The 15,831-nt window shown below is 40.7% G+C and overlaps 1 protein-coding gene across 9 annotated transcripts in view; it reads left to right on the forward strand.

Annotated features, from left to right (window-relative positions):
- The window catches only part of Alk (Anaplastic lymphoma kinase), a 233,657-nt gene that overhangs the window by 99,598 nt on the left and 118,228 nt on the right, over positions 1-15,831 (forward strand). For all 9 annotated transcript variants that reach the window (XR_010889918.1, XR_010889915.1, XR_010889917.1 and 6 more), the window contains one exon: positions 15,617-15,715. Coding sequence is in view for 5 of the 9 variants with exons in the window: in XM_067353965.1 (XP_067210066.1) it covers positions 15,617-15,715 (99 nt within the window). In the remaining 4 variants the exon portion in view is untranslated. The remainder of the gene's footprint in view (positions 1-15,616; positions 15,716-15,831) is intronic.

The following is a 15,831-nucleotide window of genomic DNA, read 5'->3' on the forward strand; positions in this document are numbered from 1 at the left end:
AATTATTAAGAAACGCCAATAAAATAAAATGAAATAATTAAAAAACCAATAAAAATTTGTTATAGATGGATATCGATGAATTGTATCGATTATAACAATTAAATAATGCTGAGAACTATTTCTTGATGTACAGTAATATCAAGTGTATTTATTAGTATGAAACACAATACTGTAACTTTGTCTACACAGTAAATCTCTTAATGATACGCACTTAAGAAAAATAACTGAACAACAACGGAATGGGATAACGCAGAATTAATAAAAGACGCACGATATCGACGTTAACATTGCGATGACGATACGATGTAAGAAATTAAACCTTTTATCAAAATTTAAAAAATATTTTATGCAAAAGAACTTAACGCTGCTACACTGAATAACATATTATCTAATATAATGTTAATCATTGTCTTATGTTTAATATATTAATGCAAATGCATAATATGTTGCAGTAAATAATTAGTAACACACAAAAGAAGATAATCAAGAAAAAGAAAGATATATTTTACAATTAATGATAAAACATTATTTTGGAATTTTGTATTTTTATCTAATATTAACATATTGTATACTAATTATGCGTATAATATTAAATTGCATAATATTAAATTGCATTATTATTTATTTTTATAGTTTTAGACTATTTTAAGGTATAGCAGCGCACTAAGTTTTTTTGCATTAAAATTTTATTTTTTATTGGTGTTCGTTTTTCAATAATTGTAGGATTGAGAGGGATACAGGGGCTAAGAATATATCTCTCTTCTTTATAACTTTCAGACAAGGCTATTTATTAGGTGCGTACAGAACGAAGTAGTGTGAATAACTGGTGAGAGTCACACACAAGCATAGACTATAGCATATACCGCGACGGAAGACTAGGTGGCCCGGACGAGAACAAATAAAAGAAAAAAAGCGGGCCTTTAGAATTACGAGTTCGCCAGATTAGCCGAAGGAACCTTTCAATACCCTCTCTCAAAAGGCAATTGGCGACTGTAACAAACAAAAAAGATTATTCAAGGCTTTAGACCCATTTTTTGTATGCACTTGCTGTGCTTTAATAATGGAAGTGCTTTAGTTAAGACGTCAGCTGGCATCTCCTCGGTGGGTTGGTATTCCAGTTCAATCACTCCAGCGTCCACAACTTCTCTGATATGATGATATCTGATATCAATATGTTTTGCTCTTCCGTGACAAATTGGATTTTTGGTCATTTGTTTGGCTCCTTGATTGTCGTTATAAATTGTTATTTTTTCTTGATTTCCTAAGATTTCTCCGAGGAATTTTCTGAGATGCATCGCTTCCTTGGCGGCTTCGGAGAGCGATACGTATTCCGCCTCAGTGCTGGATAGGGCGACTGATTTTTGCTTGCGGGAAGATCAACTGATCGCCGCATTTGCTGATTTAAAGAAGTATCCTGTGTACGAACGTCGATCATCCACATTATTGCCCCAGTCGGCGTCAGCAAAACCCGTTAATCTTTTTTCTGTGTTTTCAAAAACGAGTTTCATACCTTGTGTCCCTTTCAAATATCGGAGAACACGCTTTGCTGCTTTCCAATGGTTGAAACCAGGATTCTCATTGAATTGGCTTAAAAGACTTACTGTGTTATGTCGGGACGTGTGGATGTGGATAGATACATGAGAGAGCCGATCAAGTTGCGGTATGGTATACTTGACATCTCCTTGCGTTCTTCTTCATTCTGCGGGCTCATTGCTTTTGTAAGCTTAATTGTGGGATTGAGTGGTGTCACCGCTGACTTGCAGTCTTCCATCTTAAATTTTCGTAAAACATCTTCTATGAGCTTTTCTTGACTCATTGTTATGCAATTCGACTTGCGATCCTGTCGAAATTTGATACCGAGGCATTGATCTATCGGTCCAAGATCTTTCATCTTGAAAGTTGACAGTTCCTTTTTGATGTCTCTCAGCCTTTTATCATTGTTTGATGCCACAATCAGATCGTCGACATAAATGACAATGATGCTGAGATGTTCATCGCGTTGATAATATACACAGTGGTCAGCTGATAATTGCTTAAATGACATCTTTCTCAATTTTTCATCGAGTTTCGTGAACCAGCATCTTCCGGACTGCTTTAAGCCGTATAAAGCTTTGTTGAGACGAAGAACTTTGTTTTTGAGCAATTCTGACTCTTTACCGTTTTGCATTATTTCGGGCAACAAGTCAAGGATTTCTAGATATAGCTCTTCTTTTATTTCTCCATTAAGATATGCACTTACGAAGTCCAGTTGATGAACTTGAAGATTTTTCTTAACTGCTAAAGCCATTACCATCCTTATTGATTCGGCACGCGCAACAGGGGCAAAGGTCTCAAAATAATCTAAACCTTTTTGTTGCGAAAATTCCTTCGCCACTAAGCGTGCTTTTCTTCTATTAACGGTGCCATCTGAGTTGAATTTTGTGCGAAAAATCCATTTGCTTCTTGTGATTCTTTTGTCCTTTGGTCGTTCCACTACTGTCCATGTTTTATTACTCACAAGGGCATCAATTTCTTCTCGCATGGACCTTTTCCATGCGTCAGCATCTTGTGATTCTAGGGCTTGTTGTGCGCTGATCGGATCGACGAAGATGAATCCGGCAAATTTTTCAGATAAAATGGCATCATGATATTCATCATAGTCTTCAATGTAGGCTGAGTTTACACCTTCTTCAGGTTCAATATTTTCTTTTTGTGTTTCAGTACATGGAACTTCGTGTTTTCTTTTTGCAGGTCTTTCTACTTTTCCAGTTCGGATTATCTTCGGTCGACCTCTTCCAGGTTTCATGGCTGGCAGAGCTCTTGCACCTTCGTCTTCATCTTCGTTATGAGCATTATCGTTCTCATTATTGTGTTCGATTTCGTCAATCTCATTTGGTGGTTCGTCTCTGTTACAGAAATTTTCCATGATCTCAACGTCTACGAAATCATCCGGAGTCGCATCTTCGTTTTCCTGAAACTCGTGCAAGAACTTTACATCGCGACTCTTTAATACTCTTTTTGCAAGAGGATCCCATAGACGATATGCTTTTGATTCCAAGGAGTATCCAATAAATATGCATTTCCTTGTTTTTGGATCGAACTTACCGCGATTCTTTCCCTTTTCGAGCATATGGGCTACTGTACCGAAAGTTTTGAAGTGAACTGCAGTCGGTACTTTACCTGTCGACGCGGTGTATGGTACGTGGTCTTGAAGAGCTCTCGTGGGGCACCTATTACGTATGTAGCATGCTGTCATCACTGCTTCAGCCCAGAAACTTGGCGGTAGTTTCGATTGGAGGAGCATACACCTCGCCATCTCCACCACGATTCGGTTGTACCTTTCGGCAACTCCGTTTTGCTCGGGAGTATAATCGGCGGTTAACTGGTGTACCATGCCTTCATGTTTAAAGAAGTCTTTGAGTTTATCACTAAGGTATTCACGTCCGTTGTCAGATCGAAGAACCTTCAGCTTCTTTCCAGTTTGTTTTTTAACTCGCGTTTTGTATTCGACAAATTTTTCGAAAATGTCACTTTTGTTCTTCAGAAAAACGATCTCACAATACCGAGTTTTGTCGTCTATAAACGTCGCGAAATATCTCGACCCGGACAATGATTGAACACGCATCGGTCCACAAATGTCTGTGTGTACTAGTTCCAATATCTCGGAGCTTGTCGTACTTGATCTCTCAAACGGGATACGCGCAAACTTTCCTTGTACACATGTTTCGCAAACTGGTAATTTTTCATTACCTTTTACTTTTATTCCGTACACGCACTCGCGGTTCACTAAGAGCTTGAGATCTCCTATATTTAAGTGTCCGAAATTTTTGTGAAGCTTTTGCTATGAGTTTTCTTTAACACTCGCGATGTTTGCCTCCTCGCGTATGCTATTGATAACGTATAAGTTACCTGCTCTCTTTGCCTCAACAATTTTTTTATTTTTATTGTCTGTAATTACTGCACTGTCCTTTTTAAACGTTACTTCGTGCCCACTATCTGTTATTTTTGCCACGGAAAGTAAATTCGAACGACGATTTGGCACTAATAATGTATCTTTTAACACAGCTGTCACTTTTTCATTTATGTTTAATTTTACAGTTCCAGTTCCAGTGATTTTTGTCGAATCCGTTGTGGCTAGATTCAAGGTTAAGTTGTCGTTCTTGCGGATTTCTTCAAATACCGACTGATTGTGGCACATATGCGACGAGGCGCCAGAGTCGAGACACCAGTCATAGCGTGGTTCCACCTTGGCTACTGGATGGCGCTGTGCATTTCCGGATGCTGTCATGGCCACTTCCGCGCACTTTGACTCTTCATTACCCTTTTTATGAGTATTCGATTGCTTTTTGCAATATTTTGCATAGTGTCCGATTTTATTGCACTTGAAACACTTTATTTCTTTACGTTTGTTATTCTTTTCGGCGGAATTTCGCGTACTTTGTCCTTTGTGTTTGTTCTGTTTTGAGGCAAACATGGCCGATGATAAGGCCTCTTCACCATCAAGTCGTTTTCGCGATTAAAATTCCTCTAATAATTTTATTTTTAATTCTTCAGGAGTGGGAAGCTTTTCGCGTGTTTCTATCGCCACTCGGAACGACTCGTAGTTTTCCGGCACACTATATAGCATAAGAATCGTAGCAAGTTCTGGATGTATTTTTAAATCCAAGTCTTCTAATTTATCGACGATGTCCAAAAAATTTGCGAGGTGCGTGCGCATGTCGTCCCCTTCCTTCATCCTTACGTGGATTAGGCTTTTTAATAACATCGCTTTTCGCGCTGGTCCTTGTGATTCATGGATTGATTACAATTTTTTCCAAATTTCCTTCGAGGTTTCACAAGTTTTGACATGCTTCAACTCGGCCGGGGAAATGGATAAAATCAGATCTGACATGGCTTTCGCGTCGTTGTTTGCCCACTGCAAGATAGCTGCGTCATTTTCTGCCGGTCTCGCTATCGCGCTTGAGACATAGCCCCATGTATCGCCTTTTACTAAAAGCGCCTTTACTTGTACTTTCCAAGTGTCGCAATTGTCTCTATTCAATGGTTGGATCCTCATATTTAGTTGACTCATTTTTCTAAATTCTTGATAGGCACGTTGCTAAGAGAAAAACTCGCGACACTCGCGACACTCGCGATACTAACAATCTTTTCGATCGTCTTTATATCCGCGTTTACTTTTTCAGCTTTCTTATCGATTACGTTGCTGGGCCCATAACCTGTAGGATTGAGAGGGATACAGAGGCTAAGAATATATCTCTCTTTTTTATAACTTTTAGACAAGGCTATTTATTAGGTGCGTACAGAACGAAGTAGTGTGAATAACTAGTGAGAGTCACACACGAGCATAGACTGTAGCATATACCTCGACGGAAGACTAGGGGTGCGTTCCACTTAACGTCCGCAACGCTCCTAGAATCATTTTATCCTCGTTTAACTTTCGATGAAAAACAAGGATAAAATGATCCTAGGAGCGTTGCGGGCGTTAAGTGGAACGCACCCTAGGTGGTCCGGACAAGAACAAATAAAAGAAAAAAAGCGGGCCTTTAGAATTACGAGTTCGCCAGATTAGCCGAAGGAACCTTTCAATAATAATTTAATAATATATTAATTATATATTTATTAATAATATATCTTTTGTATAAAGTATGAAACAACTTTCTATTTTTGTAGTAATAATATGTCTAAATTTTTATTCTTACTTGGCGCTATTTGGTGGAATATGGCGTTTTCTGATATTATGTTTTTTATAGAATGATACAAATAGAATATACAACAGCTTTTTTTAATAGATAAAATATATGACAGTTTTTTTCCACAGACAAAATATAATATAACAAATTTTTTCTATAGATTTTTATGTACATGTATACAACACTGTTCTAACAATTGCGTGTACTTGGCACTTTTTTGTACCTACTTTTAAAAAGGTAATTTTTTTATGACATGCCTTTTTTAAGTCTACAGGGAATTGTGTAACTTCTATTTTGGTCTGTTATATCTAGCCGCTAAATTAGTTTACTCATCTGTAATAATATTACAAAACTTCTAAAAAAATATTTTGTCCGTTCGCTAATTTGTATCATACCGCTTTTTAACATAGAATCGTTGTGTGGTGAAAGTAATGATCTATTCCAGATTTTCCGATCTGTGAATTATTGCCATTGTTAAAAATTGTCAAATGTTAATGTTACGTCCTGACAGAAAGAATTAAAGAAAACTCGGCGATCAGTTAGAATGGGGCTGATCGCTTGAGCCGAACGGTCTGTGTGACTTGTGACAGGTCAGTGACCGGATAGGTCCCTTTACTATGTCAGTAAGTCAACCGCTCGAAGGTTCCTTTTTAGGTCAAAGAATTCGAAATCTTTTTTATCAAGGACAGAACCCTTGTGCGAGATCTGAGAGAGGAAGAAAGAATAACGAAGGATTTTAAAGATAAAATAAAATAAAAATTACATTAGTCAAAAATTTGAATTTAATTCGCTATCTTTAGGTTGTTACATTAATAATAAGAATAATAGTAAAAATAATAATAATTGTAAAAAATGATAATATAATAAAATTAATTGCTAATTTATCTTTACACACACAAAAACATTACAAAAATATACATAAGTATACAATAAAAAAAACATAATTTAAATAAGGCGACTTCGAAAACTTATGTTACCTTAAACTAAAGTGTTAAGATTTGTTTGGTGAATTGGATGTGTGTCATTCCTCAGGAGGGAGGACCAAATTTAGGAAGTGTCCAGTAAAAACGTGATTGGGAAGGTCAAAAGAAGGTTCTATATATTCCACGGTTATGGCGTCAAAGAGGACGGAAGCATTGTGAAGATCTGGATCGTCATCAGGGAATTTATTGATTAAGTCTTCTATGAGTAGGGATCAGCAGGTGTCGGTGGACGGAATTCTAGGATCTCCTCCGGCAATTCGTCGAAGATCTCAAGAATTGAGGAAATTGATTCTGTCGGGAAGGGCGGCCTTAATTCTTGGATAGGGTGAGGTTGAGGAGGTTCCTGAGGAATATCTGGTATGACGTGCGGTGGATCTATTTGTGTGTGTACTGTGCGAGTGAAGTGTAGAATTCAGGGCTGTGTTCGTCTACGTTATGTTACCTTAAACTAAAGTTACCTTAAACTAAACTCGGTTTATGGTGCGTGTGGAGATCCTTGCTGTGTACTTAGTGTACAACGAGAGTATGACAGCTAACGAAAGATAAAATAAAAAAGAATGCTCCCTTCGAACCCGGTCCCGATGATCCTTAGCGACGGGCGCGAAGAACATTCGGTTCTCACTGATGGTGATAAATTGGGAATATGAGTATATAAGATAATAAGGAAAAGAATTGGAAAGCGTAAAAATAGAGAAGAAGAAAGATAAGAGAGAAGAGAAAAAAGAAAATGAAGAAAATGAATTAACTTACTCATTACGAAGCTGTCGGCAGACGGAACTGGAGCTGATTTTAGTGAGCCCGTGAAGTGGTCGCTTCTGCTAAGAGTCGTAGGTTCTTAAGGCAATGAACTCTTGTTTCAGACTAAGTGCCGAGTTAGCGGTTAAGTTTCGATTTTTGATAGCGACTAAATTTTTCATTTACGGACCGCACTATTGCTGAAGAAATAGGTCGAGAAAAATTGTGACGAACTGCGTCGGAGCGGTTCAGACATGGGTTTTTATACCCTTTTCTTGGGGTGATCTATTTGAAAAATCTTAGATTTTCAAGGCGGGAGTCAAATAGAAGTCAGTTTTACAAGGAAATTTTAATGCGGAGGAGGATGGCATCACTTTTAGCTAATAGGATTAGCGTTTAAATAATCATGTCACTTATGATGGAAATGGGGAAAAGGGTCCTAACAAATAAGGAGTAGCGTCGCTTTGGGTCCACATACCGTGGGGGTAGGTTTCAATATTGCATAATCTGGTTGTTGTTAATTAATATCGGTGGGACGCATCTCGGTGTCTTAAGGGGGAACACCAGGGTGACGGCCGAAAAAAAAGGCTATTTTCGTGAATTTTTTTTCATTATCTAATAGTTTGTTTAATTTATAAACTATATATGTTAAAAGTACATACTTATATTATGTTACAAAAAAATTTCATAAAATAATATTCATATTTATAATAACTATGGTGGTTGATGTGCACCTCGTCTGAAAAAACATGGGTGCACGGGCGCTCGTGCTGCATCTGAACGGGAGCTCTAAAATAAATTTTTTAAATTGTGATTTAAAGTATATGAATGTAGTTTTAGTTGCACGTACGGATTTTTTGATAAAATAATTTTTGACAAAATGGCACTGTTTAAAAAAAAAGTTTTCGATTTTTCAACAAAAATTCGTTACTTCTTTAATTGTTTTTCAAAAACTAATAGTCCGATTGAAAAATCCGTACGTGCAACTGAAGACAATTTTGTTGTGAACATTCTGTCCAAATTTCAAGTTATTCGGATAAAAATTGGCCGAGATATGAGAGCGCCCAGTTACGAAAACGTGGTTTCGAGAAAAACGCGTTTAAAGTTTTACAACTAATTGGTTCATATAAAACGATAAAATTTTGTAAGGAACCAAAGTGCGTCCAATCCGGGTGCATATGAAGTGCCTTCTGAAGCAATAGAACTCAAGCACGTAGACAACAAAAGAATACCGGTAAAACTCCCTACAGACAGATCAAGGGGACTGCCGAATCTTTTCAGGTAGCGCGCGGCCGGTTCTACTAGCGGCATCTGACCAAATTCTACTCTATGACATATTTACTATAGTTTCGTTACGAATTTCACCATAATATTATAGGGACATATTTTTAAGACTCCAAACATCACAAAAATGCAAAAAAAAAAAAAAATCGATTTTTTGAAACCGTCACCGTGGTGTTCCCCCTTAAGATCTAAATGGGCGTAGTCTTTAGGATATAAAATGGACCGATGGGTAGTCTATAAAGTGATTGCTCTAATTCTAGGCCTTCTGATTGGAGAGTTGAAACTCGGTGGAATACACAGTTCACAGTGTTTTAGGTCGTGGATCTAATAAATTTGATAATTTATGACGGTTGCGTGCCCCTGGAGTCGCGTGGAGAGTATAGCTAATGCATTTCGATTTCCCAGACCTACTGAACACGTGCGCGGTGTCAAGTTTCACGCCTTCTTGGCGTTCGACTCCGGTCACTGCTCAGTTATTGCCCAGTGAATCCTATCTATTTGGTAGGTTCCTGTAGTTGGAATCCATAGATATGGGCTTGCTGTTTACAAGTGGCAGTTTTTATCTTTTAGTTTTAACCATCTGGAGTCGGTTGAAGACTCCAACTAAAGCAGAGTTTCAATTTTATGACTTTCTTGGCGCCGAGAAGGCGCACTGGTTGATCAAGACTGTTTGGAATATCGATGCCACTTGCTACTTATTTCCGTGAAAAAACTCGAGCTCGCGAAGTCTCATAAGAAAAGCAGCTCCGGCGTTAAAATATTCTTTTAAAATTTGGTCTGTGCCGCGTTTACTAGGTCTGGTGTTTAGTATTGTAGCTTATTCAAAAAGAAAAGAATTGTGAAGTCTGATCAGGACGTAACATTAAAATTTCTACAAAAAAATCAATGATTTAATTTTTGAAAGATGTACGAGTCATTCTTGTTAAAATTAATAATTGTTGTAGACTTATTCTGAAATGGATTTCCAATTACAAATGTAAGTCTTGTGTGAGTGCGCATTTTGTTGTGTAAATTTTTTTTATATGTATTTTGCTGTCAGTTACTAAGTTTCTAAATCACACTAATGAACTTTTCTTCAACTTTATTTTTTCTTTTTTTTGAAAGGATGGGAGTTGGAAGGTATGAATAGGATAATGTAGAAAATTTTATTACAATTATAGTAATAAATTTAATATTGAGAAATTTATAGAGAAGTTCAGTGTTATTTTTATTGTTAAGTGCCTTATTTTGTCTTTTTATAAAGATTATTTCCGAAATAAATCTCTTACTAAATATATGATAGTTTATTATCTAATATTTCTAATTTGTTGTAGTCAAACTCATAATTCGAGTTTGCATTGTTGTTTCAAAATTATGCTGCTAAAACCTTGGATGCAATCTTGGAGGCAACAGCGACATTATTTTATCAACAATATCTATAACAATTCCTTATATGTGTGCAAGCAATTTTTATAAAAAGACAAAATAAGGTACTCAACAAGCAGAGCAATTCTGAACTTCTTTTTGAATCGCATCTCCTAGTATTAAATTTATTACTACAATTATAATAAATTGTAATTTCTTTCTTATATTATTCTATATATACCTCCCCATTTCCTTTTAAAAAAATCTTTTTAAAAAAAGAAATAAAATGAGTTGATATGATTTGAGGACTCAGTAATTGACAGAGCACTTAAATATAAATACAAAATGAATTTACACAAAACGCACACTTACATAAGGCTACTAACATTTATAATTGAGAATCCATTTCAGAGTAAATCCACAACAATGTTTAATATTAACAACAATAACTCATATATTTCAAAAACTTAGATCACTGATTTGCAGAATTTTTTACATTTTACAATTTTTAATGATAACAATAATTCACGGAAGGGAAAATCTGAGATAGATCATTACACTTTTATACAACATAGGGAACGTAGAGTGAAATTAAACATACTTTTTTTATATAATTTGGGTATACACAATTGACTGAGTCCATTACTTTTTTTTGCAGGGGAGGCGCTAGCCCCCCCCCCCCCCGGGGATGGAGAATTTTCCAAAGGCACCCTCTGGCGTGCAATGTGGATTTCTTTTTCAAGAAACCCACTGCCAGAGGGTAGTGTGAGATTCGCCTGGGGGGTATGGTATGCGACACCATATACACCCCTAGCTGCCTACCCACTAAACTCCACCCCCGTTACGTTGCAGCCCTCTGCTGTTTGGGGAGAGTGGCCGGGAACCGCATTTACATTACATCCAGCCACCCCCCGGCTGCCGGTTTCCCGGTGCCTCAAAAGATTGGGGAGAATTAAGTTCTCCCCCCACCCTCAAACACTCCTCTGCTAGGGCCGAAACCCTGTGATCCCTCCTGCGGGCGGAGCAGTAGATACCACTCAACGACCCGCCCGCAGGGGATCCTCCCTCCCTCTTGCCGCTCCTTGGTCCCGGCTTACCTGGGAATATCCAAGGAGCGGTGAGGGTCGGCCTTCAGGAGTCGTGTGGGGGTGCTACAAATACACCACCACCCTCGCTTTAGACCACCCCCCCCCCTCGGCCAGCTGCTGCAGCGCAGCCAGTTGGTCCGCCCGGGCACTGGCACTAACCGAGCCAGATATCCCTGGCGGCTCCCTCTTCTTGGGCTCCCGCACCACGACAACAGCGGGGACAGCGCTTACAGGCGCAGAAACCCCACCGCCATCGGGGGAGGAAGCCTTCCCGCTTGTCGGGGAATGCCCCCCATCTGAGGGGGTACCCTCCTTCTTTATGTTCAGCGGGGTCATGGACCAAGCCATTTCTCCGCCAAACAGGCCACATACGCGCAACCCGCCGAGCAGGTCTCAAGGGAACCAACTCATAACGCGGGTCACGCGCCCGGCCCTTTCCATCTTGTCCCGGTCTGTCTCGCCGCCCAGCTTCAGCACCAGGGCCTCCGTGCCCACCCGCAGGTGACACCGGCGACCCCAGGAGTCCCGATAGCGGCGATAGAGATAGTCGGGACTAGTCTCGGGTTTTAGCCCGAAACCACCGCACCTTGTCAGCTCCTGCTGAACACGAAAGAGGAGATCTCTCCCCTCCTTCTCCTCTATGTGGTCCCGAAGGGAGACCACTATAGCCACTCTCTTCAGGTCCGACAGCTGATCCCCCATCTCCACCTCCCACTCCAGGATAGTGGGAGGGGGACCAGCCTCCGCCCCTTTATTAATAGTAAAAAGGGGGTTTAACCCCCTCTCTTCCTCCGGCTCGAGATATCGGGGGGGCCCCTCCGTGCCAGACGGCAACAAGATGGAGCCCCCTCCGTCCTCCATACAAGGAGTCACCGGAGGAGATTCCCCCTTTAAAGGGGTGTCCCCCACCCCCAGGACCCTCCTCCTCATTTTTGGGGGCAAAGGGCCCGCACTCGCAGGATCCCCCCCCTCCCTCCACCTTACACTGAGGGAGTTTTGAGGGAATGGGAAGGGCGCCCCTAGGCTCATCCTCGCCGTCTCCCCTTTTCCCCTCTTCCACGGCCCAACCACTCAGGGGTGAGGCAAAGGGGGGCGCGGCCGCCGAAATGCGACCCCTTCTGCCCATTTCTCCAGTCCCACCGCCTCTCTCCGTGGCCATGCCACTCTGGGTCGAGATGGGGGGAGGCGCGCCCGCCGTATTGCGGCCCCTTACGCTCTCCCCCACAACCTTCATTCCGTCCTTTTTAAGAGGAGCAGGAGGGAAACGGCCGAAACCACTCCACTCCCGCCCTCTCACTCTTCTTCCCAGCACCCCCGTTCCCGAGTCGCCTTGGGGGAACCGGAGGGCAGGAAGAGCCCCCAATACGGTGGCGGGATTACGCCCCCACTACCTTACAGGCGGGACAGCTCACCCGCTCGGTGCAGCCCTCCGCCCTGTGCCCAGGCCCTCCGCACCGGAAGCATAGTTTGCTCCGGTCAAGTGGATCCGGACACGCCCATCTCATGTGCCCTCGGCACAGGCATCTATAGCACCGGGGGAGTACCCCCGATGCCACAGACGCACCATCTTCATTTTGGGAGGTGCGGGTGGAGATCCCACCCTTCCGGGGATTCCCTCCACCCCCCTCCTTCTTTTCGGCCTTTGTAGGCTTTTTCTTTATTTGGAGGAGTTTTAGCCCCTCTACCGCCCTTGACGCTCTGGCCTGCGTCGGCATCGCTAGTTTAAGGGGTTTCCTCCTCCCTCCCGCTGGGTATCTCCCTGGGTGAGGCACAGACCTCAACCCATAGGGGTGGGGCAGATGTTACCCCCGCCCCCTTCTCGGTCCATCGAGGTGGGGCAGGTGCCACCCCCTTCCCTGTTGCACCGGAGCATTCCTCCGTTCTGGTCGTGTTTGGCCACACTGCCCACAAATGTGGGCCTGCCCCAATAGCGCCATTAGGCGCTTATTATCGGCCCTCAAAAGAGCCACCTTCTCTGCCATTACCAGGAAGCCCTGGAGGCATTGCAGGGTCGTCACCCCTGCTCCATCCGCGGTAGCTAGTTCCACTGGGGTGCCCGCGTGGCGCACCTCAGCTAGCCCGTCACAAGATGACGACGAGGAGTTGGCAGGGACGGGACCAACTCCACGCCGGCCTCTGGGTGTCCGGTCACCTTGAGGCGGTAATAATCCGCTAATCGTCGTCATCTAAAAATCCATCAGATGTAATTTGTTGACAGAGTTTTCTTCTCCGAGTTTTTTATCGTGGTTTTCTTTCCACTAGGACGGTTGTCAACCAAGACTAACGAGCCCGTCCTGCCCGGATCTTTTTATAGAGATTTTATCACCCTCGCGGCCCGTGCAAGCTCAATGCAAGCATCGGCCCCCGGCCCCATACTTGGGGTTACGGTGTGAGTCGCCACGCCCCCCCCCCCTCGTGCAATGGGAGGCCAGCCATTATGCCGGAGCACCGGCGTGCTAACGAGACTGGCTAGGTCCCGGGTTTTTTATCGTGGTTTTCCTTCCACTAGGACGGTAGTCATCAGAACTAACGAGTCCGTCCCGCCCGGGTTTATCTTCGGAATGTCCTTCTCCTAGATGTGCTCTTAGACCCCAACAGCCTCCCTGCCATCCATGCAGGAAAGACTTTTCCCACATGAATGAGGAAATCGATAGCTTTGGGATGCTCTGGCACCACGTCAAGGTGGCACATCGTCGCCAGAGAGTCCATTACTTCAAATTAATCTATCCTATCCTACCTATTATCTATCAACACACAACAATTCTATGTTAAAAAGCGGTATAGTACAATTTTGCGACCGGATAAAATATTTATTTTTTTAGAAATTTTGTTAATGTTATTACAGATTAGTAAACAGATTAGTAACCAATTATTACAAATTAGTAAACCAATTTAACGGCTAGATTTATAAAGTTTGATTAATCTGATTCAGAATAGCTTGATGAAACGATTAAGAGATCTGGATTATAGCAAGATGTTTCATTTATTGCTTTATATAATATTTGTAAAATTTACAGAATATTTTATTTTTATGTTACGTTTTAACTTATTTTCCATATTTTAGATTTGTTAAAACAAATTAGCATTTTATTTATTACACTTACTCCTTTAACATTTCTTCTGAAAGGTTATTTAAATAATATGGATTATTTTACATATTATATAAAACTGTCAAATTCACAAGCGCAGCTAATTAACACTTTTCAGCGCCGTCAGCGCAGCCTAATAATCTGATTATAAAAATTATCTGATTTTAAAACTGTCAAATTCGTATGCGCGGTTAGTTGACATTTTTCAGCGTTGTCAGCGCAACTAACGTCTAGAAATTGTAACGTACATCGCACGAGTTGGCAGACGATCTTTTAATTAGATTTTTCCACACCTGAACTTTAAACTGTTATATCTTTATTCATAGGAAACGTAGAGTAAAATTAAACATATTTTTCTTATGTAATTTGGGTATACACAATTGATTGAGTCCGTTACCTCAAATCAATCTATCCTATCCCGCTTATTATCTATAAAATTGATCGGTCTAGGCGTTATTAAGGTCCAATAATCTCAACTTTTCTGAACTCACGGTAAAGATACACGATCGTTGTTTTGCGCATTTTTTATACGTTACGTATGAACATGGCACGACACACGATTATGAGTTTGTTCTTTTTAGTTGCACTGGGACTGTACTAAAACAGGATAGTACAGTCCCAGTGCAGCTAAAAAGAACAAACCCTATGTCTCTTGATATACTCTATACTCTGTCCAGTAAGAGAAGGATAGGACAAAAACTCGTCCGTTTCGTGCAGGTCTCTCTTCACGGGACGCTTAGAAAGCTCTCCCACTCCACAGGACTGTAACTGTTTGTGCAGTATAATGCTGCGTTGCCAATGCCAACGCTTTCTCCACTTTGGTCGCTATACTTCTCCTATGCGCAAATCGTGAGTCCTTTTCTCACTGGACAAAGTATAGGTGCATGCTAGCGGCGAGTGTTACACGGTAACGAAAAGTTTGATCGCTCAGTGAGGACAGGGATAGCGTATGAGCAGGCAGGCAGAAGCTTTATTTTTCATTGTTGTGCAATACTTGACTGCAACGCCTAGAGCGTACATTTCACTGTCTAGCTACACAAAACGTATGCTTATTTGCTAATCTTTTTAAATTAATTTTTCAATAATTATTGCCAACATTGCAAAACGATAAAACACTTCTGTTCAATTTACTATGCTCTATCCGTACATAAGAGATTGTTAAATTTTTATCAGGCACTCTGCATAAGTGTAATATGCAGTTGTCTTAGAATGATCGTACCAACACTCGTGAGCGGAATAGAGAAGAGTAAGCTGAATAGAAAAGTCTTTTATCGTTTTGTAATTTTTATAATAATTATGAATAATACTCTAACGTGTGTCACATGATAGTGATACATCTAGTTTAAAAAAATTATACATAAAAAATATCATAGTATTCATTGTTCTATATAATGCAAATAAAATAAAATTGTGTTGAATTTTAGTGACTGACGATTCGAAGGGTGTACATCAAATGTACATAATTCCGCTTGTAATCTTAATCGCCAGTTTATTCACCATTGTGGGAGTTTGCTTAATAACTTGTGAGTATACTAAATACTTATTTTTTAAACATAAAAATACATCGTGATATATGTATAAAAGTGTTCCATTTTAAATGCCTTACAATTAGATAAATATCTCGAAAGTTAAGGAAAAT

This window comes from Linepithema humile, chromosome 4 (assembly GCF_040581485.1).
Source record: "Linepithema humile isolate Giens D197 chromosome 4, Lhum_UNIL_v1.0, whole genome shotgun sequence".
NCBI lineage: Eukaryota > Metazoa > Arthropoda > Insecta > Hymenoptera > Formicidae > Linepithema > Linepithema humile.